The sequence below is a fragment of the Oncorhynchus gorbuscha genome, linkage group LG19, assembly GCF_021184085.1.
Source record: "Oncorhynchus gorbuscha isolate QuinsamMale2020 ecotype Even-year linkage group LG19, OgorEven_v1.0, whole genome shotgun sequence".
In the NCBI taxonomy this organism is placed as follows: domain Eukaryota; kingdom Metazoa; phylum Chordata; class Actinopteri; order Salmoniformes; family Salmonidae; genus Oncorhynchus; species Oncorhynchus gorbuscha.
This window is the reverse complement of record NC_060191.1, coordinates 50,348,123-50,373,724: the sequence shown is the minus strand read 5'-3', so window position 1 is coordinate 50,373,724 and position 25,602 is coordinate 50,348,123. Positions and strand designations below refer to the sequence as shown.

The following is a 25,602-nucleotide window of genomic DNA, read 5'->3' as shown; positions in this document are numbered from 1 at the left end:
TGAATTATGTTGGGTTACACTCATGGCACTTCATGATGATTATTAAGGTCCTATCAAACATGTTATATAATTAGGCTGTTGTAAGAAGGCATCTGCCAGCATTGTAGGACTACTGCCTTTGCCCAGAGGCCTACTGGGCTTTCATGGCAACGCCGTTAGAGCTCACTTTGCCACGTATGAGCCCTGGTTAGATTCCCTGTTGCAGTTGTCACTTTCTTCCGCTACACTGGTGGCAGCGTTGGGATCACGTCCCGCTCATGTCTAGTTATGTGATCTAGTAGTAAGCGTTCTGTTTTTCCAATGTCGTGTTGGGCGTAATTACATGAATATATCTAGTGAACAATAGATAAGCAACAATGGGAGTGATGGATATAACTAGTCACTACAGGTGTGATCAAGCCTTACATTAAAGTTGCCTAAATCTGAATGGAAAGTGCTTTTCCCTGACCAGTTATTCAGGAAGAAAATCCTCTGTGACCAGACATTTCCATAGGTTAACTTACCAGTGTGGACCCAAAACAAGCACATTCTACAATTTTACAAACAACTTGTTTTAAGTGTTATTACAACCATGGTGTTTTTTTTGTTACTGAAGCATATACATTGATCCACATCATATGGGTATGTGTGTTATGCAGAAAAACACAACTATATTTTTTTTAAAGGATGCAAACCAGTAATATGAATCACTGTTGATCCATCCTGTTCTGATCTAATGAGATGGTTGTAGGATTTCTTACGGCCTAGAATCAAGGCCTTTCCCAGTCATGAAGGATGAAGCTAGGCCTCTCTTGGTCCTCATTGGAGAAGACTGAACTCAAGTTAAGGGTTATGTGTCAGACTCTCCTATACCACTGCCCAACATGTTATGCCCCAGAGGTTGGAAATAAACCCGTTTTAAGCTGATATAACGTGTATCATCATTAAAGGACTGTGAAACCCAAAGCCAGATGGCTTCAGACTTAGCATTTCTCATACTTATTTACGGAGAGAAATGTTTGTTTTATAACAGGTACTGTTCATTTATTTACAGTAGTGGGTTGGTTAATTATTGCTTTCAGTGGAAATGCAGAATATGTATAAAAATGCCAAATATACCAAAAGTTAAATGAATCAGAGATTTACAACTATTTAACCATGTTAATAATTGCTGAAACGTGCAAACTACAAACATTTAATGGAGCCTAAATTACACAATTTTCTTCATTATTCATTCAATACAAGACTCCACTTTCTCATGTACATTACACAATTTATTTCATAATTAATTTTATACAAAGCTATGTCGAATTTTATGAAGGTTGCCAGATTTGAGAAGAAATACAGATTTTTGTTTGTGGTATCGATGAAGGTATTTGATTGGGGAATGGGGATACATTGGGGAATGGGGATACATTTTTATAATGCGAAATTGTAATGCACACACAGGCACACAAACACTTATACACACACTCACTTTGTTGGTACTCAAGTAATAGCCCACTTTTGACTTTTGTATTAATGATTTTTAATAGAATATTTGGATCTAGTTGTCATGTACTGTACTCATTATCTTTAACTGGTTTAAATATGAAATGCGTTATGAAGAGAATTGTGTAGGCCTACTGTTACCTACATGAAAAAAGGGCCTTTCTCACTACAAATGCAGTGTCCCAATGTGTTAAGCTAAAACAAGCATAGAAACAGTATTGGCGTTAATAAAAAATAATTTAAAAACGATTATACTACTATTATATTCTAATTGTTTCGGTGACAACCTGGTTGATTTACAATATTGGGTTGTTAACGCAGTACTTTTATATAGATAAATAAATGGGGGATACAAAAATAGCAGAGTTAAACACCATTGCCCGTCATGCACTGCTCTAATAACTTTCAAAAGATTGTTCCGAAGTTTGCCCCGAAAAATGTATTTTCCTATGAATGAAGTCGCACAAAAATCTGTCTTTTCACAGGAATTGATCTACATAAAACGCTCAGAAACGCACAAAATCTGCTGAAATACTTTTTGTACATATTTGCACGAAATGTGTGTGAGATTGTGTTGCAATGAGAGGCAATAGAGTGATTGAACTAATTGAAAGCCTGGTTTTAATCACCTTGCGTTTCATATCTTGCCACTTGACTCTTGCCACTTGACTTGTATTGTTGGTAATTCAAAATGTTTATACTTTATAATTCTTTCACACAATGTTGTATGCATGTTTAAAGAAAGAAAAGTACATTTCCATATTAGTATTAAGCTGTTGTGCCATGTGGTGTAATGGATCGTGATGAACGGATATCAAAAACAGACAAATTGACCTTCAATGAGGACAGCACCCATTCTCACATTCAATATTATCAAAGGAAAGGGCAAGTGCAGCATCCCAAAAAATGTCTCAGGTTGATGTATTTCAATACTCCAGCAAAGTTACGGTTTCATCTCCTTCAAATTGGTGGCAGCTCAGCTGTCACTAGGTTTGGGGTTACAAAGCACTTTCTTTTAACAGTGTACTGTAGGTGCTCAGGCATATTCATTAGAGACATACCGTTAAGAGGCGTACGAGACATAATGTTTAGAGAGAGACATGACAGACAATGTTGAGTACAGCTCTACTTATTAATTATTCATATGAACCATAGGTCTTGTTGTCAAATCCGAATTACTTCGTCTATTCAGATTTTTAATTTCATGGAACTCTGCCGAGTGCTAATTCCACCAAACCTCAGATTATGACTTTCCCGAGTAAGCCACCCTTGTCTAATTAATTATGAGAGAAGTTGATATGACGAAAACACGTTTTTCGATCCCATCATTTCGAAATGAATGAATTACCATCAATTCTGTCTGGAAAGTAAAAAACAAACATTCCTATGTAGACGGACCGTAATTTAGCTGTAAATGTTACGGTTCTGCTATCAACTCCACCCGGGATGCAAAGAAACGGATCGATGGAAATTTACACCAGTTCGAAGTGCAGGTAAAGGTGTGTGTTAGCCTCAGGAAAACTTCACAAGACAGCGACACAGAGAAAAATAGCAGCGATAAGAAGCAGATTGATTGCATTACATTATCCTGTGTAATGACACCAAATTACACACAATTCTCAAGACCATTATACGAGTCATGACCCACACAACGCCTTTTGGGGGGTTATAGCCCTCTTAACATGTGCTTTGAGAAAAAGTTAAAATCAACAACTTTTTGACTTAGGACATAAAAAAGATGAAAAAAAATACGATAGTTTGATACAATAGTTAGATCGATAGAGGACAGTTAGTTGCAATCCGCTATCTAATACAGGGCTGGAAAAGAAACCGACATTGTTCAAAGTTACAATATAAATATATGTATTTTTGAACAGTCTTGTCGATGATATATAGACCTACAATGATATATATGGCTGGATATGAAGTGGATATGACTTAAACGAGTAATTCGATCCCATCATTTTGAAATTAAATAATTTCCCTCAATTCTGTCTGGAAAGTTTAAAAAAACATTATCATCATCACATAAACTTGTCATTGGAGGAGACAGTATTGTATGTAGACAGACTGGGATTTATCTGTAAATGTTACGGTTCTTGCTATCAACTCCACCCGGGCTGCAAAGAACGGATCGATGGAAATTTACACCAGTTCGAAGTGCAGGTAAAGTTGTGTGTTAGCCTCAGGAAAAATTTACAAGACAGAGAGACACGGAGAAAAATAGCAGCGATGACACCAAATGACCCCCAAAAGGCGTTGGGTAATGACACCAAATGACACACGTGTCATGACCAACACAACGCCTTTTGGGGTCAAAGCCCTCTTAACATTAGCTTTTAGAAATGGTTGAAATCAACATATTTTTGGCATAGGACATTTAAATAAAACAAATGTAAAAAGATAGTTTGATGCAATAGTTAGATAGATATAGGAATTTTAGTTGAAATCAGCTGTCTAATACAAGGCTGGAAAAGAAACCGACATTATGTAAAGTTACAATAGAATAGTTATTAGTTAGTTATTTTATTATAGTTATTTTTGATCAGCCTTGTTTTTTTATTTGTTTTATTTAAACCTTTATTTAACTAGGTTCTTAATTGTGCGAGGCTGTATGGGACTCCCAATCACTGCCGGTTGTCATACAGCCTTGTGGATGACATATAGGCCTACAATAATTTATTTGCTTGGATTAATGCATACTTATAAAGAAAACGTGTATACAATTAGGAATTGTCTAAGTAATTCAATGCAGTCCTAGTTTATAAACATTATCCTACTGACACGAAGTGGGGCGTAACATAGGCATAATGTAAACGTTATTTGCAGACCAATTATAGTAGGTTTGCTCTGTCCTCTGGTCATATAATGATCAACCACGAGTATTGATACTACACTGACAGTAAGGGCGGTATAATTATTGGCAGCCAATACCACTTGTACCACAGATATGATATAATCAACATCTTGTTAACCAATATGCTAAGAAATATTAATATATTTTCATATGGATACAAAATTATCAAAATATCAGGCCACATTTTGCTCTTATGACTATACCAACCAACTCTTCCATATTAGCCTGGTTCATTTGTTTAGTTCTCCCGGTTCTACAGGTCACCGAACCTACCCGATGATGTAGGCTTACAATGATGTGTAGGCCGTCATTGTAAATAAGAATTTGTTCTTAACTGACTTGACTAGTTAAAAAAAGGTTAAATAAAATAAATAAATAAAAATGATATTCAGCAGCACCTGCTTGTTGGCCTGGTCAATCATTCTGCGTCTGTATATATATATATATATACATATCACAATGGTGGTCCTTCTGTAGCTCAGTTGGTAGAGCATGGTGCTTGTAACGCCAGGGTAGTGGGTTCGATTCCCGAGACCACCCAGAATGTATGCACACATGACTGTAAGTCGCTTTGGATAAAAGCGTCCTCTAAATGGCATATATTACAATCAGATTCTTTTGTATAATAAAATAATCGAGCTTGTGTGAGTACTTTGTTATGACAGTAGGTGAATAATGAAGAATGTGTCACGTTGTGTGACATACATGTTATGTAGCTTGCAAGTTTTTCTGTTTAATTTAATGACAACCACAACAGTAAACACAGTTGATACGATAAATGCTGTAATGAATAATATATGATATTGACTATACAATATTATTATAATTACAATGTGTTATTATTATTATAATTATTATTAGTAGTAGTAGTAGTGTAATTATTATCACAAGCATACCATCCCTCCTCTTTCACCAGAGTCTTTATACAACAGAGTCCAAAGTTCATGAAAGTTTTGTTGCTGATAAGGCAGAGCCAATAAAAGCAACAGCGCTCCAGTGTAAACACTGTCAGGTCTACCTGCTTCAGTTCGTCAGTGCAGCCCTCTTCTGACGATTTGCATAAAGGCCCCATCAGCCAGCCCACTAATTACCATGTTTTATATTCCCTGCCCTCTGAAAGCATCATGGCAAATTATATCACTCTCCTCAAATGGGAAGTGAACCAGCTTCTCTGAGCAGGTGTCAGGAGTAGGAAATTCACATTAACACTGGAGCACGAGAGGAAGAGAGATCGAACTTTTTTTTGGTACTTTCTAGTTTTTATTCTCCCCAGCCTCCCTTTTAGTTCAGAATTTAACTTTGTTTTAATGTTCTCGAAAATGGTGTCCAAGTTGACATCTCTCCAACAGGAACTCTTGAGCGCCTTGTTAGATTCCGGAGTTACCAAAGATGTTCTGATCCAAGCGTTGGACGATATGGATCCTAGCCCGAATGGCTTTGGAGTTAAGTTGGAGAATCTACACATGTCTCCTCCAAGTTCTAAAATCAACGGAAATGATTCGGATTCGAAGCCGGTATTTCTAACGTTGAGCAACGGACACGGTAAGGGCAAACTGTCGGGAGACGAGGGGTCCGAGGACGGAGATGATTTCGATACCCCACCGATACTGAAAGAACTCCAGTCGCTTAACACGGAGGAAGCAGCGGAGCAGAGGGCAGAAGTTGACCGAATATTAGCGTAAGTGGATACAACTTTAAATGTTTAATTGCATACATTTAGGACTGTTCAACAAAAAATATGTTATTATGGATATGCTTACTTATTTTAGATTTTGCTGTAATTTCAGTGTCTTTAAAACGTTTATATATTTATTTATATTTACAATGACTGCCTAACGGGGAACAGTGGGTTAACTGTTAAGAACGACAGATTGTTACTTTGTCAGATACTGTTACAACGCTCTAACCACTCTAACCGCTACCTTCCGTCCAAGAAGTGTATCTGCATCGTGTCTGTATTTTAGAATGCTGACAAAACTCCTGTAAAAACATATTTTCATTTAAATGTAAAGCGCAAGGCAATATGTTCCCCGTGTTTACAAATGTAAAATAATGCGCCAGTAGTACTTTCACGTTCTAGTTACTAATTATCCACACGGGTTATTATTTATTTACCTTAGCAACATGTCAACTAAACGAGATCTATTTATTATTAACTTACTCGATCTCTCTCACTTAGATTATATATGGCAGTGCAAGAAGAGAACGTGAATTCACACCCACGCATGTGTTTATTATGCAGGATTAAATGTTGCACTAGATATAGTCTCTAATAATAATAATAATAATAAGAAGAATATTCTGGTGAAATATTGCAACACTTCTTGAAGCAAATATTATTTTGTTTTATGAATGTAGTCTATAAAGGACTTAATCTTTGTATATGTTGTTATTGTCTTAATTTATCTTCTAAAATACATTTATAAATGTTCATTCATTACGCTAGTAACATGATCAAGTGGCCGGCAGAAAATCAAAACTAACCCACGTGTAGTTAAGTTATTATTAATTGTATTCTATAAATCATCAACTGAAAGATACACAGTGTCGTATGATTAGAGTGAATGGAGATCTGGTTATTCATTCTCGAATGTTATAAACCAACATCTAAACCAATATATTAACCCGCAGACTTAACTCTCCAAAACAAACAGTTGTGTGTAGATTTGCAAAAATGACCCATGTGAAGTCAATACTTAATCTGAGATGACTGTGAAGGTAGGATACATTTAAGTGTTATTTTACTGTAATATTTTAAAGCACGCTGCGCATATATTCTAGGCCTTTTAAGTTGTTTTGAGATATAGATTTTTTTATCGACATAAAGCCTCCTATTGAGCTGTCATCCTTGGGTGCAATTGTGCAATTGTTTATAGTTGATAATATTGAAACATTGGAATAATTCCGAGGATTTTAGCCCACGTGCAAGTATATTCTTCGATAATTGAATGCAATTTTGGATGGAAGCCTTGAATTGATACATTCAATTTATTATCAATGTATTATCAATTTCCTATGTTTAAGCAAACAACATGATCTTATTCAACCAAATCACCTATTTATTTATTTGATTCATACTCGATTCTGGGATTATTTAGTCTGGATTTGATTAGGCCTATGGGCCTATTGTCCAAATGGGAAAATGTGTAGACTATCACGTCAGTGTGTGTCAGACACAGATGACATAAAATACTGTGCTTCTAAACCAATGTACCCTAGGCCTATCCTATTGGTGCTTAGTTTAGATTATTTGATAGCCTAATTTAGTAGCATTTGTAATATATTTCTGTATCATATATCCTTAGTATCTCACATCTGGTATGAAATATTGACATTTCAAAAACAGTGGAAAATGTATAAACCAAGGTCTAGGATTTTGATTTTCAAATGCATCAGTGTCGCCTCAGCTACAGTCATAACACTGAATTGAAAATAGGCCTGATTCGGAGTATTTTCAGGTTTCTGAACGTATTATGAGTTCACCGGTGGTGGAAACAGTACCCAATTGTCATTCTTGAGTAAAAGTAAAGATACCTTAATAGAAAATTACTCAAGTACACTCCAACACTCAGACATAATTTACACACAAGCATGTGTGATTAGTGAGTCCGCCAGATCATAGGCAGCATAGGGATGACTAGGGATGTTCTCTTGATAAGATCGTGAAATTGACCATTTTTCTGCCCTGCTAAGCATTCAAAATGTAACGAGTACTTTTAGTTGTCAGGGAAAATGTATGGAGTAAAAAGTACATTATTTCCTTTATGAATGTAGTAAAACTAAATAGTAATGTACAGATACCCCCCAAAACGACTAAAGTAGTACTTTAAAGTATTTTTAGTTAAGTAATACACCACTTGAAGTCATCCAGGCGATTTACACTAGCTCAGTAAAATCCGTAACCTTTGGAAATATTTACATACTATTGAATACAATGATTAATGGTCGTTTATTAGGGTACTTAACAATTGTCCCAACCCCCCAAAAATTGGGCCCTTGCAAAACAGGGATAACGTCAGGCGAGGAAGTCCGAGAGAAATACGAATAGAATAAACCAAGGGAATTAAATGTTCGTGCTGTATCTTGGTGCTGAAGCAAGGTTAGGAATGTATTTGGCCAATGAATAATACATTAGATTAGCAGGGCTATTAGTATGAGTGTTATGGTGTATACTGGTCTATAGCCTAGGAGTCGGTGCTAATTTAGCACCAACACCTATAGGCCATTATACACATAACACTATTAGCCTACTAATAGAACGAATAACATGTATTTAGCAAGGTGATTCGAATATTGTTTTATGTGTGTTTTATGTAACCACAGTGAGGACCCGTGGCGTGCCGCCCGCATAATTAAAGGCTACATGCAACAGCACAACATCCCACAGCGCGAGGTGGTGGACGTAACCGGACTAAATCAGTCTCACCTCTCACAGCACCTCAACAAAGGCACGCCCATGAAAACTCAGAAGCGAGCGGCGCTCTACACCTGGTATGTCAGGAAACAGCGGGAAGTTCTAAGACGTAAGTTAATATTTGAGTTTCTCACACAGCCTTTGATACAGTTCGAGTCACAGAGGTGTGTTGGCCTGGGCGTCATAATACTAATGGCCACCCACAACACAATTTGCGTGAAAATAAATGTCATATTTCGGCTCTAAATATGGTCAGTATCATATTCTAGTAAGCCTATGCCTCAAATGTGCCTGATTTATCATTAGGACCTAGGCTACATATTGCGAAATTGTCCCTCATTAAATTATGCCTGATTTCTTCTTATTGTCTTATTGATTTGTTTTGTCTCCATTCCAGCCAATACAATGTTTTTATGTGACATGAGATGCATCAAATGTACCTTGTTCTTTTTTTCCAGAATTCAACCAGGCAGTGCAAGGTTCTGTCAACAACATGACTGACAAAGGCAGTCAGGATCAGGTGCTGTTTTTCTTCCCAGAGTTTAACCCTCCTGGTCAGGGTATGGGGCAGCAAGGGGAGGAGGTGGGCTCTGAACCCTCCTGCAAAAAAATGAGACGGAACCGTTTCAAATGGGGGCCTGCATCCCAACAGATCCTCTACCAGGCCTATGAAAGACAGAAGAACCCCAGCAAAGAGGAGCGAGAGGCTCTGGTGGAGGAGTGCAACAGGTGAGCGGAGGATGCTTTGGAGAATGAGAAAGTTACACCTTTTGGCTCGCGTCCCAAATGCCACCCTATTTCCTATTTAGTGCACTGGTGCCAATATGGATCTGGTCAAAAGTAATGCACTATATAGGGAATAGGGTGCCATTTGGGAAAAAGTGACACAACTTTGTTCTTCCTTTCAATAATTGAATGTTTGGCACATCTTATTTGATACTAACTCCATTATTACAGCAGCATATGGCCCTAGCTTAGAATGATCTTGACAGGGTTGAATGTCTCTCGTTGTTTACTGTATCCAACTATCATTCCAATGCAACTACCATTATATTTCCCCTTTGTTCTTTTCCATTGAATTCCATTGATACTATTTAAATCTCACCTCCTATAGGGCTGAGTGTCTCCAGAGAGGGGTGTCCCCGTCTAAAGCTCATGGGCTGGGCTCTAACCTGGTCACTGAGGTACGGGTCTATAACTGGTTTGCCAACCGGCGTAAGGAGGAGGCCTTCCGTCAGAAGCTGGCGATGGACGCCTACCCCATACCCATCCACAGCATGAACCCTCTCCTGTCTCACAGCCACAACTCCCCACACCACCACAGCTCCCAGACCAGCGCATCCCCCCCTAGTAAGATGCCAGGTAGCGTCTCCACACCACATGCATACCACAGTACATTACTCTGCTATTATATCTAATATAATACTACACACAATCATGGAATCATTAAAACATGTGGGCTTTCCTCTTTCTGTACCTGTCCCAGCCATGATCTGAGTGCATTTAATCACTATGGTATCCTGATCAGGGACATGTCTTTGACAGTTAGAAGAACAATGGTTGGCAAAATAATTGGATTATTTTATTTTCATCCCCAAGCAAGAGTGAAAAGAGGGAGAGAAAAATGGTTGATGAGATCAGGGAGAGAGAAGAGAGAGGGCAAGTGATCAATAAGAGTCACTGATGGAGCTGAGCAAATGTCATTGTTATTCTGATATTTGACAACACACTGAGAACAATCCACATTGTACCTGCAATCTCCACTCCAAAGTCAGCAGGCAGGCAGGAGCAGGAGAGTGGCACAAAGAGCAGCAGTCCTGTGACAGGCCAGGGTCAGGGCAGGGTCACGTAGGGATTCAACGCTAGTTGAACCTATAACCACTACTTCCACATTCACTCTATAAGCATAAGGTCGGTCGGTCAATGGTGCTTTTTGGGGAATCAACAAAGTTCCTGAAGTTGTAAAGAGGAAATCCAACAAACTGACCGTTAAACATCATAATGTTGTTTGCACTCAGTGCAATTTAGCCATCTACCGGCATCTATAAGAGATACAATGGAGCTGATATCTTGGCACTGCATTATCCTCAGTGCCATCGCTCACCTCCATAAAAGCAATGATTGGAGAGACTCAATCAAAGCCTCTTGTCGTTCTTTCAAGTTAGAACACGAGGTCAACTCTCTAGAAAAACAAACCGTTTGCCTCGGGTTGCTCTTTTACCTTTGGTTATACTGGGCCCATTAGCCCATGCTCTGTTTGCTTGTGGTTTTTACCAGCACACCTGACCAAGCATTGACCTCAGGTTTCAAATTGAGGAGCTAGGTTCAATGATAGGCTTGTGTGGAGGGGAGAGAGAAGGGGCTGGTTGTAGAGGGATAGGTTAAGGGTCAGAAGCGGATGGTACTTTGCTCCCCTTAGCCCTCGGTTGCCTGCTTACAAGGTGTCCTGCCGGTGTGCTGCCAACAGCATCAGCTGTTTTTCAGTGTCAGCCACTGGCCTGACAATAGCACCCCAGCAGGTTGCCTCATCGCGTTGCTAGGCCACGGCCTGTGTTATGCATGCTTAATGGACAGTTAAAATCATTGGCTACTACATCTCCCAGTCCTTTGATAAGTGGCTCCCCTGACTTCTCCTCTCTATACCCCAGCCTGGCAGGGGTCCCTATTGTCTGTGGCGTATTGGAAGACTGCAGTGACTGTAACCTAGGTTCATTTATCACTGCTGGGCCTTGGGGAGGGGCTATTTTAAAGCATCCCCCCTCACCTTTATAGGGCGTCAGTATAGTGGCCGAGGGAGGCTGGGGCTGGGCGCTCTGCAGACCAGAGCAGCAGGAGCTGTCCTCTGGGGTATTGGCTCTTTTCTGGCCAGACAGGACTGATGACCCCTTGTGCTCCAGCCTATAGTGAGATGTGGGTAGCCCCCTCCTTCAGCGCCACTACAACAGTTATGTGAGGGAGGTCACTATCAGGTCACATCAAAGAAAACCTCTTACTCCTGGAGTTTTCATTGATTCTCTTACTTCTGTTGATAAGGGTGAGTTAACTTGATTGGTCACAATGGGAGAAACAGTCAAATAGTATTTTTTGGGGAAAGATGAGGTTATTCTACAGTCAGTGTTTGGTAAAAGACCAAACCAAAACAAATGTATAAATAGATATCTTCTGTTACTAGTCACGTGTTAATACATACATGTAATAGGTGATTCACATACACTGTTGGTCTAATCAAACTGTTTCATCAGCTGAATGATCCTTGTGTCTGAGGCCATAACACTTTTAGGGCCATAGTTTCCCCTTGGATCATTCATTTAAACATACAACCTACGTTTTGTATTGAGAATAGGCAAGGGAGCAGTTTCATACATCTCTCAGCAAAGTATAGAGGTGGGCGGCTTTTCTTTTTTGCTGCTACTTCTGTGTCAATAATATTGAATGTGTTGTCTAGAGTTCTAAATAGGCCCTCCCTTTATGTTGACCTGCATCAAAGCTAAGATAAAGACGTTGACGTGCCAATCAACCCAGATAATTCAGCAACAGTAGCATCTTTTTCACCAGAATGTGCTAAGAGATTGAACTGAACCCCTGATAACCTGCTGATATTTCATTTTTTAGCATATTCCCTCGTCTCACACGGCAAAGCCTGCTGATTCAGGTATCTCCCAGCTAATCTGACACATTGGAAAGGTTTTAGCTGTAAGATTAAGACGGCAGTGAGGGGAGTGTGGTTCAATACCTGGTAGACTGGTGTAATGGGCACGTTCTATTCATTTGGTAATCCTCTGAAAACAGTGTTATTTAATTTAGTAACAGTGAGAGTAAAACACCATATTATAGGAGGGAAAAATGGTGAGCAGGTTGTGTTGCCTCAATGCCTTGTGTCACCCAAGGCTATGTGGGAGTTTGCCTGGCCAAGGGATAGAGAGGCAAGGCCTGCCTACTGCCTGGCCCTGCTCTGACCACTGGGAGCCCCAACCTGGTCATAGAGGTACCAAGGCCTGCTACGTCCTACAGAGACCTGGGAGGTCTCTCATATGCACCGAAGCTTCAATGACAAGTGCATGGGGATGGGAAGAGGGGCTTTGATATTACATGGGTCACACAGAGCACTGAAGCCTTTTAAACCGGTCGAAACTCCCTGCTGCCTACTCTATCACTCCCCTTCACAGGGTTCTCCCCCTCCCCTTGGTCTACTTCTAGTCTCCCCTGGTTCAGTGCTCAGTGTGCTTGGTATTGTGGTTGATTTAGCTCAAGCCATATTTCAGCTGAGAATTATTTGGTGATAGAGAGGAGCTAGCGAACTTTTTTTAGGATGTAAATAAGAGTGGATGTAGGATACAGTCTGAAACTGGCCAAATGTCATGCAGCTAGAAAGTACAGTAGTTGTTTAAATTTTGGGTTGTTTTTGTCTCTAATATAACGTTATCTTGAGGAAGAAAGATTTCTTAATCTCAAGCTATATTGACAGCATCTTTATAATATCCCAATAACAAACTGGGGGTGCATAGGTTGGTATGTGGACACCACTGGCCGCCCCACTGGTGTCCCAGAAATGGAGCCCTCCTCCTCCTTCCAAATGACCAATTGCTTCAGACAGACTAGACAACGGAAGCTTTCCTGACTGGGATTGGGGTTCCCTGCAGCCAGAATTACTGCCTGACACAGGAAAACAAAGCTGGCCTGAATAGCACCTCTCTCCCCTTGACACTTTACAGGATGTCCAGCTTGGAGATAAATGCCTGTTTATGAGTCCTCTACCATTGTGAGGGTATGGGGGTCATGGGCCTGATGGAGTGTGTTATTGTTCTGTAGCGGTGTTAACAAGTGCTGTGGGGTTGCTAGTGTGATGTTCTAGACAATATGAGGTCTATCTGTGGTTCTCTTGTGGTCTGCCTGGACAGACTGGACAACATGTTTGTTGTTAGTGGATGAAATACAGTCAAGATGAAAATGGTAAATTCTCTGGTCTGATTTAGTTGTATTTCCCAGGCAGTAAAGTATGTTTTTACTAAGGTAAACTTCATTTTGAGTGAGATACGGTCTCCCATTCTTTTATGGCAGACATATGATGCTTGGTGTCTCCTGTCTGTGACTGTCTGTAGCTGTTTGGGACTGTCGGTGGCTGTCTGGGACTGTCTGTGGCTGTTTGGGACTGTCTGGCTGTCTGGGACTGTCTGTGACTATCTGGGACTGTGACAGACAGGGCACTCAGTGTGACATGCGTGGGTCAGGGACAGAGGGCACAGGGAAGATCTGGGATCTGAGAGTAAACACTGTCACAGTGGTTTTGTCCCAAATGGCACCCTATTCCCTACATAGTGCACTACTATATGCCCTGATCTAAAGTAGGGCACTATATAGGGAATAGGGTGCCATTTAGGACTGGCCCAGTGTCACAACCCACTGCTCTGCTCTGCAGGGGGGAGGGAGGGAGACTCTGTGTGAGACTGAGACTACAGGATAAGAATGTGTTTGACATTGGTTGTAAATGTGTAATGTTTGCTTTGTTGGTATCAAAGGGGGCCAGGCAAACATCTATTTGATAGGAGGAGAGCAGCATTCCTTTGGCCCCCGGTGGCCAATGGCGGTGGGAGACAACAAGGGGTCTAGACACGGGGATTAAGAGATGGGTCATTCAATGATGTCACAGAATTCAGTGACTAAGTGTTTGGAGAGTGGAAGGATAGGTGAGAACATGACAGGGTTCCCTATTGATGACATACTGTACGTAGAAGGCATTTCTTCACTTCCATACCTTTACCTAGGCACAGAGGGATCCTTTCCATGCTGGGTAGGAATCACTGTGCTGCCATATTTATAGACCTATCCAAGGCCTTTGATACTGTCGACCCTCCCCTACTCATTCAAAGGTTGTCTAAAATGGGTCTCGACCAGGCGTATTACAAGTGGTTTGGGAACTATCTGTGAGACAAGACACAATGTGTGCTTTCTGATGGTGTCAAGTTACCTGGATATTACAGAAGGTGTCCGGCAGGAGTCTATTTGTTGACCTGTCCTCTTTTCTATTTGTATGAATAATATTGGTCTATCTGAAAAAGCCTGTAGCATCGATCTGTATGCAGATGACACTATTGCCCCTACGGCTGACCAGGCTATGTTGGAGCTGCAATGCTTTGATTTAAGATTGGTACGTAGTGCGGGAAAAACTGAATGTTTGCTGCTTTATAATTCTCATAGAAATATTTCAGATGCTTACACATTTATGCAATGGATGATTCTTTCATCAAGCAGATTCTCGCCTATAAATATATGGCCTTTTGGATTGACAATCATTTTACGTTCAAAAAACATACGGATGAGCGAGTTATAAAGTTGAGATTTAAAGTAGGCTTGTTTTATAGAAATAGATCATGTCTCTCTCTAAACAGCAGGAAGCAGATTGTACAGTCAACTTCACATGCCCGTCCTTGACTATGGTGACACCATTTACCGGAATGTCGCAGCCACTACTCTTAAACCTTTGGATGGCGTCTATCATAGCGCCCTTTGCCTTATCACAGGTGACAGTTTTAATACGCATCACTGCATCCTGTATCAAAAGGTTGGCTGGTTCTTACTAAAGTCCTGTAGACCACTTCATTACTCCCTTTTTGTTTACAAAGATCAACTACACAAGCTTCCGACCTTCCTCACTTCCCTGTTAAAATAACAAAATATGAGACACCAAACCGGTTCACTGGGATGGTTATGTACTGATCTAGGTAAATCTGCCTTCAGGTTTTGTGCCCCCCATTGTTGGAATAACCTACAAAACTCCCTGAATTTTGACTCTCTGGTGCCTCTATGGCAGTTTAGGACTTTAATGTTGAATGAATGTAATGAGAATTACAAATGTTTGGATTGAATGTAAATAATTGTATTTGTGGTGTTTGAAGCTGTAGTGTTGATTTTCTAAAAAACAATGGTGCTTGAGTTCATAAAGTCTAGGACTGGGGTTGTGGGGGGCTGGTGTACGGTGTATTGTACTCACTAAATGGCCTTGGCAGAGCTGGGCTGATAGCACCAGTGGAGGGGTCAGTGTGTTTGTTTGCTCTCCCTGTTTGAGTCAAAGAGCAGGTGAGTCTGATGGGTTGGAGCACCTGCTGACATAGAACACTTAGTCATACTGAGAGGCCTGCTACCGTCTCTCTACCCTATATACTGTTATCCTGTGTAACACAGATGTTGTTAGGTCAAGAAATAAACTCTCAATCTAACAATCTGTCAATTTCTCTCACTCTTTACCTCCCTCCCTCCAGTGCGGTACAGCCAACAGGGACCCAGTGAGGTCAGCTCCTCGACGACCATCAACCACCATGGCAGCATGTCGACCAGCCAGTCGGTGTTACAGCAGGTGTCTCCGGGTGGCTTGGACCCCAGCCACAGTCTGCTGTCACCTGATGCCAAGATGGTGAGTAACACACCTGGGCCCTCCTGGCCTCTGATTAGATAAGGACCAGGGCTGCGTTTAACATGAGGTACATTCCAAATGGAACCCTATTCCCTCTGTACTGCATTACTTATGCGCTATATAGTGTACCATAGTGCTCTGGGCAAAGGTAGTGCACTATATAAGGCAATAGGGTATAATTTGGTACGCAACCATAGACATATAAAGCAGGTCCCGGAGCCAGACTGCCATGGAACAGTCTGTAGGGAACAACAGTTAGAGCATTGTGCTTCTCTCTGTGGAAAATGCAGATAGGCAGGCAGGCGGCAGGCCTTGGCTCAGGCCATACAGAACGCCTTCACCACTAAAGTGAACCGGGTAGGTCCAGAGCTGAGCCGATAAACCTGACAAAGAAACATTCTGCATTATGCGCTTATTGATTAAATGCCCTGTAAAAAGAAGCGGAGATTGGAGCGCTCAGCACTGCTTGCTCTGCCAGGGAAATGACGACAGCGCTTGATTATGTTCAATGTTTTTTCTACCTTCAGAAAAGGGAGCGCGAGGGGAGAAACTCAGCCCTCTGCCCTAGTCCAATATTTGATTGGTGAAAATGAAACTTGACAGTACAGTACATGCAGACATTAACTCTTGAACGCTGGTGCCAAAAAAACAATTATATTGTATTCTTAGTATCAGAATAATAACGAGTTTATGACACTAACCAGATTTGCCATGTTTAAATCTAACAAAGTTGAAAATCAACCTTTTTATTTAGTGAGAAGATCCCTGATGATTCATAGTACATTTGTCATCCTCTCCTGTCAGTAGGATGTTAGTTTTCCGTAGGGAGGGCAGGTCAGTATAGTGTGGAACAGGTCAGAGCAGACAGGTTGTTATCTATGGGTACCGTACAGATGACTGTCTGAGTCCCAAATGGAACCCTATTCCCTCTATAGTGCACTACTTTTGCCCAGGGCCCATAGTGCACTATATAGGGAACAGAGTGTCATTTGAGATACATCCACAGTCTAACCATCCCCTCCTCTCAGAGTAGCTGGCAGGGAATATGAAAACATATTCGCGTGCGTGAACACACACACACCCACGTGCACACACATGCATACACACTACTACTTTCAGTCTGTGCTTTTACACTTTATCATCAGATTTCTTCTTTTTTATTGTCTTCCTTCTCAGGATTTGCTCGGTGTAGATGACTGGAGTTACACAAACACAGAGTTACACAAACACAGAGTTACACAAACACAGAGTTACACAAACACAGTGTTACAAAACACAGTGTTACAAAACACAGTGTTACAAAACACAGTGTTACACAAACACAGTGTTACAAAACACAGTGTTACACAAACACAGTGTTACACAAACACAGTGTCACACAAACACAGTGTTACACAAACAAAGTGTTACACAAACACAGTGTCACACAAACACAGTGTTACACAAACACAGTGTCACACAAACACAGTGTTACAAAACACAGTGTCACACAAACACAGTGTTACACAAACACAGTGTCACACAAACACAGTGTTACACAAACACAGTGTCACACAAACACAGTGTTACACAAACACAGTGTTACAAAACACAGTGTTACACAAACACAGTGTTACAAAACACAGTGTTACACAAACACAGTGTTACCCAAACACAGTGTTACAAAACACAGTGTCACACAAACACAGTGTCACACAAACACAGTGTCACACAAACACAGTGTTACACAAACACAGAGTTACACAAACACAGTGTTACAAAACACAGTGTTACACAAAAACAGTGTCACATCCCCTCACAGTGTTACACAAACACAGTGTTACACAAACACAGTGTCACACAAACACAGTGTTACACAAACACAGTGTCACACAAACACAGTGTTACACAAACACAGTGTTACACAAACACAGAGTTACACAAACACAGTGTCACACAAACACAGTGTCACACAAACACAGTGTCACACAAACACAGTGTCACACAAACACAGTGTCACACAAACACAGTGTTACACAAACACAGTGTCACACAAACACAGTGTCACACAAACACAGTGTCACACATACACAGTGTCACACAAACACAGTGTTACACAAACACAGTGTCACACAAACACAGTGTCACACAAACACAGTGTCACACAAACACAGTGTCACACAAACACAGTGTCACACAAACACAGTGTTACACAAACACAGAGTTACACAAACACAGTGTTACACAAACACAGTGTCACACAAACACATTCTCACACAAACACAGTGTCACATCCCCTCACAGTGTTACACAAACACAGTGTTACACAAACACAGAGTTACACAAACACAGTGTCACACAAACACAGTGTTACACAAACACAGTGTCACAAAAACACAGAGTTACACAAACACAGTGCTACACAAACACAGTGTCACACAAACACAGTGTCACATCCCCTCACAGTGTTACACAAACACAGTGTTAGACAAACACAGAGTTACACAAACACAGTGTCACACAAACACAGTGTCACACAAACACAGTGTTACACAAACACAGTGTCACACAAACACAGTGTCACACAAACACAGTGTCACACAAACACAGTGTTACACAAACACAGTATTACACAAACACAGCAGAACTAACGCAACATTTATCTGTGTGAGCTGCATTGCTGAGATCTGGTTTCACTTCTAAAGTGATTTACTTGTGGGTCCTTCTGTAGCTCAGTTGGTAGAGCATGGCGCTTGTAACGCCAGGGTAGTGGGTTCGATCCCCGCGACCACCCATACGTAGAATGTATGCACACATGACTGTAAGTCGCTTTGGATAAAAGCGTCTGCTAAATTCTTGTATTATATTATTATTATATTACTATACTCTATACCCTGATTTAACCATCCTTATATCAGTTAGCATGTTAGATTTAGCATATTGTCAGTACATGACTTCATTCTTGGTCCAGAATGGTATCACTAAGTTTCTTAGTGTGTCTCTCTCTCTAGATGTCTGCGTCAGGTGGAGGCCTGCCACCTGTGAGCACGCTGACCAACATCCACAGCTCCCACCATACACACCAGCAGACACAAAACCTCATCATGCCTCTCTCTGGAGTCATGACCATTGCACAGAGTGAGTCAACCAATCAACCAACCAGCCAGCGCTTTGCATTTCCCATATTCTCCTCTGTTTACATTCTTGTATTATTTTCTTGTGCGTTCGTATGAACACAATGGTTGAGCTCCAATGGCGCCCAATAGGGGTCAAAATAATGCACTATATAGGGAATATAGTCATGCTTTTATTGTCATGTTTTTGACATGAGCCAAATCACTGAGGTTCTATTTGTTGTAGGTCTGAACACGTCGCAGTCCCAGTCGGTGCCAGTGATCAACAGCGTGGCGGGGAGCCTTGCAGCTCTGCAGCCGGTGCAGTTCTCCCAGCAGCTCCACAGTCCCCACCAGCATGGCCTGATGCAGCAGTCCCCCAGCCAGCAGCCTTTCATGGCCACCGTGACTCACTCACACAGTCAGTACCTGCCTCTTAGTAAGCACTAAACGATTGTTAATGCCATGTCATAGATGGGATATGATGGAGATTTAGCCTGGTCCCAGAGACCTTTTCACTCATTGACATGCTTTGTTTAGCATGACAATTCCATAAGGAGTTGACAAGAGTGCAGAAACTGCCATCCAGGCTACTGCTAATATGCAATTGGCTTGAAACTCAATTTCAGTATGTACAGAAGTAGCCTAATCCTAAACCTAATCCTAACCCTAATGCTAACCCATTAATAAAGGCAAATCTATTGGGTTAAAATGAACAATGAGACGTTCTCTCTATGTCTTTGTCTATGGCAGTGTACCCTCACAAGCAGGAGCCCACGCAATATTCCCACCAGTCACGGTTTCCCTCAGCCATGGTGGTGACAGACGCCAACAGCCTCAGTACTCTCAGCTCCATGTCATCCAGCAAACAAGTCAGTCACTAACATGCTTCAGTCTCACCTGACACAGGCCACAATCAGCCCCCCCCCTCTACCCTGGCCCTACTCAGTCAATACAGTCTCCTCTCTCTGTCTGTCCTCAGTGTCTGTGCTCAGTGTTTGTCCTCAGTCTCTGATATTTGACCTCTCTGTGTATTAGAGCATGTACATATATAATGTGAGGAATAATCCCTTTTGCTGCTCTCTGAGATATGTTTGCACAAGTTACTGTATTTCAACTAAAATGTTTGTGAAATATAGGTGGTTGGAAATGTAAGTTGTAAAGCTTGAAAATCAATTCCGAGCTTGCAGAGGTTAGGCTATGTACTGTATCTTGTGCAAACCTCCCATTAGAGATCGGCTTGATTAATTTCTTTATCTACTAACACACCAAATCTTCCTCACAGCCGACACTGACACCCCCTCCCCGAACTGAGCACTCACTAACAGTAGGCTGATAGACTAGAATAGATACAGTAGGGCTGTGTCTCATATGGCACCTTATTGCCTATATAGTGCACCATAGGGCTCTGGATAAAAGTAGTGCACTATGTAGGGAATAGGGTGCCCTTTAGATTGCACACTAGGTCTGTGTGTTGTGATTGTGTGTTGACTTGTTTAATCCCTCTTACATTAGGATTCTACCGTAAACAAGATGGTGCAACTGGGGGGTCTCTCCTGGGTAAATACTATTTTCTTAGTACGGTCACTTAATAAAGTCCCTTAGTTTTAGCCTGAGTGCCAGTCTGTTTGTGCCATCATGCCAAATCTATTTGTCTTGAAAATGACAGCAATGGAGTTGGCAAGAACACAAACCGATCTGATACCAGACAAACTTAGTTTAACTGCACTGGCTCAGTGAATTCACCCCAATGTGATGTGTTGTTGTCCCAAAGCCAAGGTCATTCAACTGAATATTTGTGTGCAATATACCATATTTTGCGTTATAAATGTCTGCGCTTTAGATTACTATATAGGCATAAATAAATGTTTATACAGACTGATACAGGAACCTTAATTCATGTAATCCATCATCTTATGCATCTAAAGTCAATGAATGGCAATATGAGATCAGACTTATGAGATATTGAATAATGCAATCTTTATTTATTCACATAATGGTTTCACAGCTAATGTTTTTGTGAGGCTCTGGCTTTGATGCTGGGTTTGACCCTAGTCCTCAGTTCACTCTGCTTTTGTCTGAGCATGTGGACCACAAATCTCAATCATTGGCCCAAGGAGTCGGGTGTATGGATACTCCTCAGAATTCCTATTTCCTTTGAAAGGCCGGACCAATCAATCACCCGTGCCCTCATCCTGAACGGCATTTGATTAATGATGCTTCCTTTCGCTTTCCTCTCCATTGGGGAGAAAGAGGGCTGGTCGCTCCCTGGCCTGGCAAGACCTAGTGCCCTGATCAGGAAATGAACCCCACTGTTAATCAAAGTTCAGGAGGCTTGTGTCCTGCTACTTACTTCCCTGCTATGGGGGTTGATGGTGGGGGAGTATAGGGTGAGGGTGGGGGTGTTTTTTGTTGTAATTACAGCTCTTCCCCTTTCCTACATCTCCCTGGTCCCAGTGATCGCTCTAGCCTGAAATGCCTTCCTCTGTGCTTTGCTTTCACACGCTCAATTTCCCACGCTGCCTGAGACAGAGCACTCTATGCTGCCCGGCCGCAGCACTGTCACTGCTCATTGGGTGGCAGGCTGAAGTGCTGAGATGTCTCGCTCAGAGCAACATTCTGGCAGATGCTCCGATTGGCTTGAAAGCAAACTGTCCCCTTATTAGAGTGGTTTTGGAAAGATACTGACCGGGGGCTTTTGGTTTGATATGTATGTAGAACCCATCGCTCTACAGTGTTGAGTAATGAGACCTAAGACAGTCATAAGCATTGAAAATAAACCTAAACATATTAGTGTCTAGTTTTGAGCTATGCTCTGATGAGATCATGGCATATGTGTAGCTTTATAGGTGGAGCAGCATTTAAACGGGCCAGCATTTGGACAGCAGGCTCCTCCAGGCTGCCTCTCGGGTCTTTATTTGGACTGGGTGGTGCAGAGAGGCCAGTGGGCTCTTCTCATGACATGACCAACATGTTCAGACTTTATAACTCTCTTGTTTGCTGAGGACACCCCTCCCACCCCATGTTAAACTCACCTCCACTTAGGGTTAGACTGTGGTCTGAGCAGCTGGCCTCCACCTTTATCAGGTGGAGGCCAGCTGTTTGCTGGCCAGAGGGTCACGCCAGGGTCAACTGCCTCCACCCCTTGAGCGAAAGGAAAACTTGAATTCCACAAACAATCTCCAAAAGGCCATTTCAATGGAAGCAAGGCTTTTCAGTGAAGTGGAAGAAGGATGTGGAATGTATTTGGTCAGGTGTAGGTAGGCAGTAGGCCACAGGGCTGATAAATCTGCTGTAGCCGTTTACATCCAATCTGAATCTGACACCATGGGGAAATGGGACCTATTATCATGACAATACATATTAAATACATCCTCACCAGAAACTGTTTCTTGTGTTATTGAATAGGTTTTCTTAATTTGTTTGTGTGATATACTCACTCTGACGTTTTTTTCCCTCTCTCTCGGTCTCTCTTTTTGCAGTGTCCTCTTCAAGCCTGGTGAGAGTACACACCTGACTTCCTTGGTGCCTAGCAACAGGAGCACATTTTTCCACCCACTCACTGTGGTAACCATGACAACTCCTAATAACTGGCAACAGCGCACTGGACGATGAGTCAGTCAATAAATCCAGAGCGGCGGTGACGGAGGGCGAGAGGAGGAGTGAAAGAAGGGGAGAGAAATGCACATTGCAGGTTTTGCGTTAATAGACACCTAAATGAAGGGAGGAGAAACTGGATTTCCCCTGACATACAACAAGGATGTATGATTTTTCACTACAAACACAATCTTGAGAAAACATAATTAATTTCTCTATCTTTTCATTGAAAATGTGTGCAAATGACAAGTGATCGCTTCTATGTGGCCACTCATTTGTGACATTGTCAAGGAACAAAACAAATGGATCTTCACATTATGCCTTACATGCTGTGGTATGTAAGAATAGGCCTGGTGGAGTGGATGTCCATGAAGAACTAACATGTTACTGTGATCTGATGTGGAAGGATGAAGGCGTATGGAGGCTGGGGTGAGAGGACACAATCTACCTCAGTCGGCCCAGCTACGTTGGGCTGTGGTGGGGATGGACTGTATGGGGGACTGGGTGATTCCCTCTGGCATGGGGCCCGGACTCATGATGGGCAGATCTGAATAATCTGATCCCCACTATACTGTATATTATCAACGGCAATGCACAACCATCAGAACTACTGGATGACAATCATATTAACTTTGTCCTGAGCAACTGTATAGGTTCTTGTAGATAGATATTTCCTATATGTACATACCTGTTCTGTTTGAAGGAGTCTTCCATGTTTGCTTTTCATTATGTGATTTTCTGTACTGAACAGTCAATAGTGCAGATAATTATAACTTTGTTCATGTGTCTAAAGGATTTCAACATTTGTCATTCCCAAACACGGGGGAAATATAATAGACAATATATTTGTATTTTTTATTTGGTTCCAATTGTAAACTGTGATTGAAAGATATGACAATCTTTAGAACTAAAGGACTATGCAATGTGCATAGAAGTGCATATGAAGTGCATATGAAGCCTCAGAAGACTGAATCGTGTACAGTACTCCACAAACAGAAGACAGAGGGATTTCTGAGATGCACCATTACTCTATGAACTTAGTGTCCCTCATGTTGTTTCTGTTGTCAGAGCTGCCCGCAACACGACACAAAACAATAAACCAAAGTTTTAACTTATTTAAAAAATATATATGTGTACAGTAGATACTGTATATAAAGTAGTCAGAAATTCAGTTGGACACTTTGGGTGTTTTTCTTTCACCCATTTCCCATGTTTTGTTCTGAAGACAGAGTCAGTGTGCCATGATATCATAAACAAAGTCTGCCCTGTGGGTGTGTTGACTCACATATTCACTGTATTCCTTCAAACCCATTTATAGGATTTTTCCCAAATGGCACCCTATTCCCTATATAGTACACTACCCTTGGTTAAAACGTAGTGCACTATATAGGGAATAGGGTGCCATTTAGCATGCACACATTGTCCCAATCCTAGGGTGGCCCATGCCTGCCTGCCTGCCTAGGAGACCTCTCTCTGACTGATGTTTGCTCATAGGGTTCAGGTGAATTTCAGGAATGGGACTTTAGCCCTCCCAGGCTCCCTCCCCTCTCCTCCCACTTCCTCATTCCCAACGTTTCCTAATTTAACGACACATATGGTATTGGACCCTTTTTTATTATTCTCCTTTATAAATCATAACAGCCCAAGTGACAATGACAATATTTACAGGTATTTGCAAGCAAAACAGTGATATGAGTCTTGTAATTTGTGAATGGGTGGAAGATAAAAGCATCTATTGTTGTGACAGCAACCAATATAATCAGGCTGGATTCCACAGAGGTTGAGAAATGTTATGGAGAGTTGGATACTCAGCCGCACTTAGTTACTTCTGAAATCCTAATCCACCAGAGAGTTCCAGAAAAACAAGCACAGGTGCCAAACAATCAGGTTTTTATAATGAACATTTGTATAGTCTGCATTTGCGTGCTTTCTGAATAATTATTTTACTTCATATTTTCTAAATTGAAGTCATACCCTCTCCACCTCCATATTTTGGTTGGCACATACTGTACAGACTTCCTTTCAATAGGTCACTATCTTGTTATTACTTGTACTACCTTGTTTCAATCTAAACATACCCACTGCCATCTAATCAGAGGGCATGCAGGTCCACTTTTAACTGTAGATGACAGGCAAAGACAAGTTATTTTCTCTTTGATGTATTTTTGTATAAAAATGGAAATCAATCTTTTAAAATCATTATTTATACTTTCTGAGAAAATGTTGATATTCAAGTAAAGCTTTTCAAAATGAATGAATTAGTGTTGGTCAGTGTTTTCTGTTTTTGTGTGTCTTAACAGAAAGGTTATATTTATTGATGACATAATAAGCCACTGGGCACAAACGTCAGTTCAATGTCTAGTTTTGATTTACATTTGGTTGAGTTGTCAACTAACTTCAATTCAACGTGAAATCCCCAAACAATTTCACCGATGTCATTGGATTTAGCATAAAAGTTGGGTGAAAAAAAACGAAATTCCCTTAAGTTAACGACTTTTCTCGAATCCAATCAGTTTTCCACATTGATTCAATGTCATTGAATTTTCTTGTTCAAATGACGTGGAAACAATGTTGATTCAACAAGTTTTTGCCCAGTGGAAAGAGTGGTTGACAGATTTAGCAATAGATTGATTCATCCTCCCTTGCAACATGTATACTTAATCATGACTCATGAGGGACCTTGAGGTAAATGGTTATCACCCTAACCTAAGCACAACATTTCCTGGCATTTTACAACATTAACGTCCTGAGTGTTACCTTTTCA

At 41.2% G+C, this 25,602-nt stretch overlaps 1 protein-coding gene across 3 annotated transcripts; it reads left to right on the top strand.

The window, feature by feature from the left end:
• The first annotated feature begins 5,447 nt into the window (after window positions 1–5,447).
• LOC124006050 (hepatocyte nuclear factor 1-beta-A-like) lies at window positions 5,448–25,092 on the top strand. Of its 3 annotated transcripts, none has more exons than XM_046315709.1 (10): window positions 5,448–6,005; window positions 8,651–8,850; window positions 9,200–9,470; window positions 9,856–10,103; window positions 15,998–16,149; window positions 19,140–19,266; window positions 19,489–19,680; window positions 19,995–20,113; window positions 20,757–20,801; window positions 22,724–25,092. In XM_046315709.1, the coding sequence occupies exons 1-10, from the start codon at window positions 5,635–5,637 to the stop codon at window positions 22,742–22,744; spliced, it is 1,746 nt and encodes a 581-aa protein (XP_046171665.1). In that variant the 5' UTR covers window positions 5,448–5,634; the 3' UTR covers window positions 22,745–25,092. The 3 variants fall into 3 exon arrangements, with proteins under 3 accessions (XP_046171665.1, XP_046171666.1, XP_046171668.1); XM_046315710.1 differs by having other exon boundaries at window positions 5,449–6,005; window positions 9,856–10,091; XM_046315712.1 differs by having other exon boundaries at window positions 5,449–6,005; window positions 19,489–19,662.
• The last annotated feature ends 510 nt before the right edge of the window (window positions 25,093–25,602 follow it).

Excerpts from the sequence above, each read along its gene's own strand:
- LOC124006050 (XM_046315709.1), top strand. The coding sequence starts at position 5,635 with ATGTTCTCGAAAATGGTGTCCAAGTTGACATCTCTCCAACAGGAACTC. Across the intron at positions 6,006-8,650 it reads GAAGTTGACCGAATATTAGC|TGAGGACCCGTGGCGTGCCG; the intron begins GTAAGTGGATAC and ends ATGTAACCACAG. Across the intron at positions 16,150-19,139 it reads TGTCACCTGATGCCAAGATG|ATGTCTGCGTCAGGTGGAGG; the intron begins GTGAGTAACACA and ends CTCTCTCTCTAG.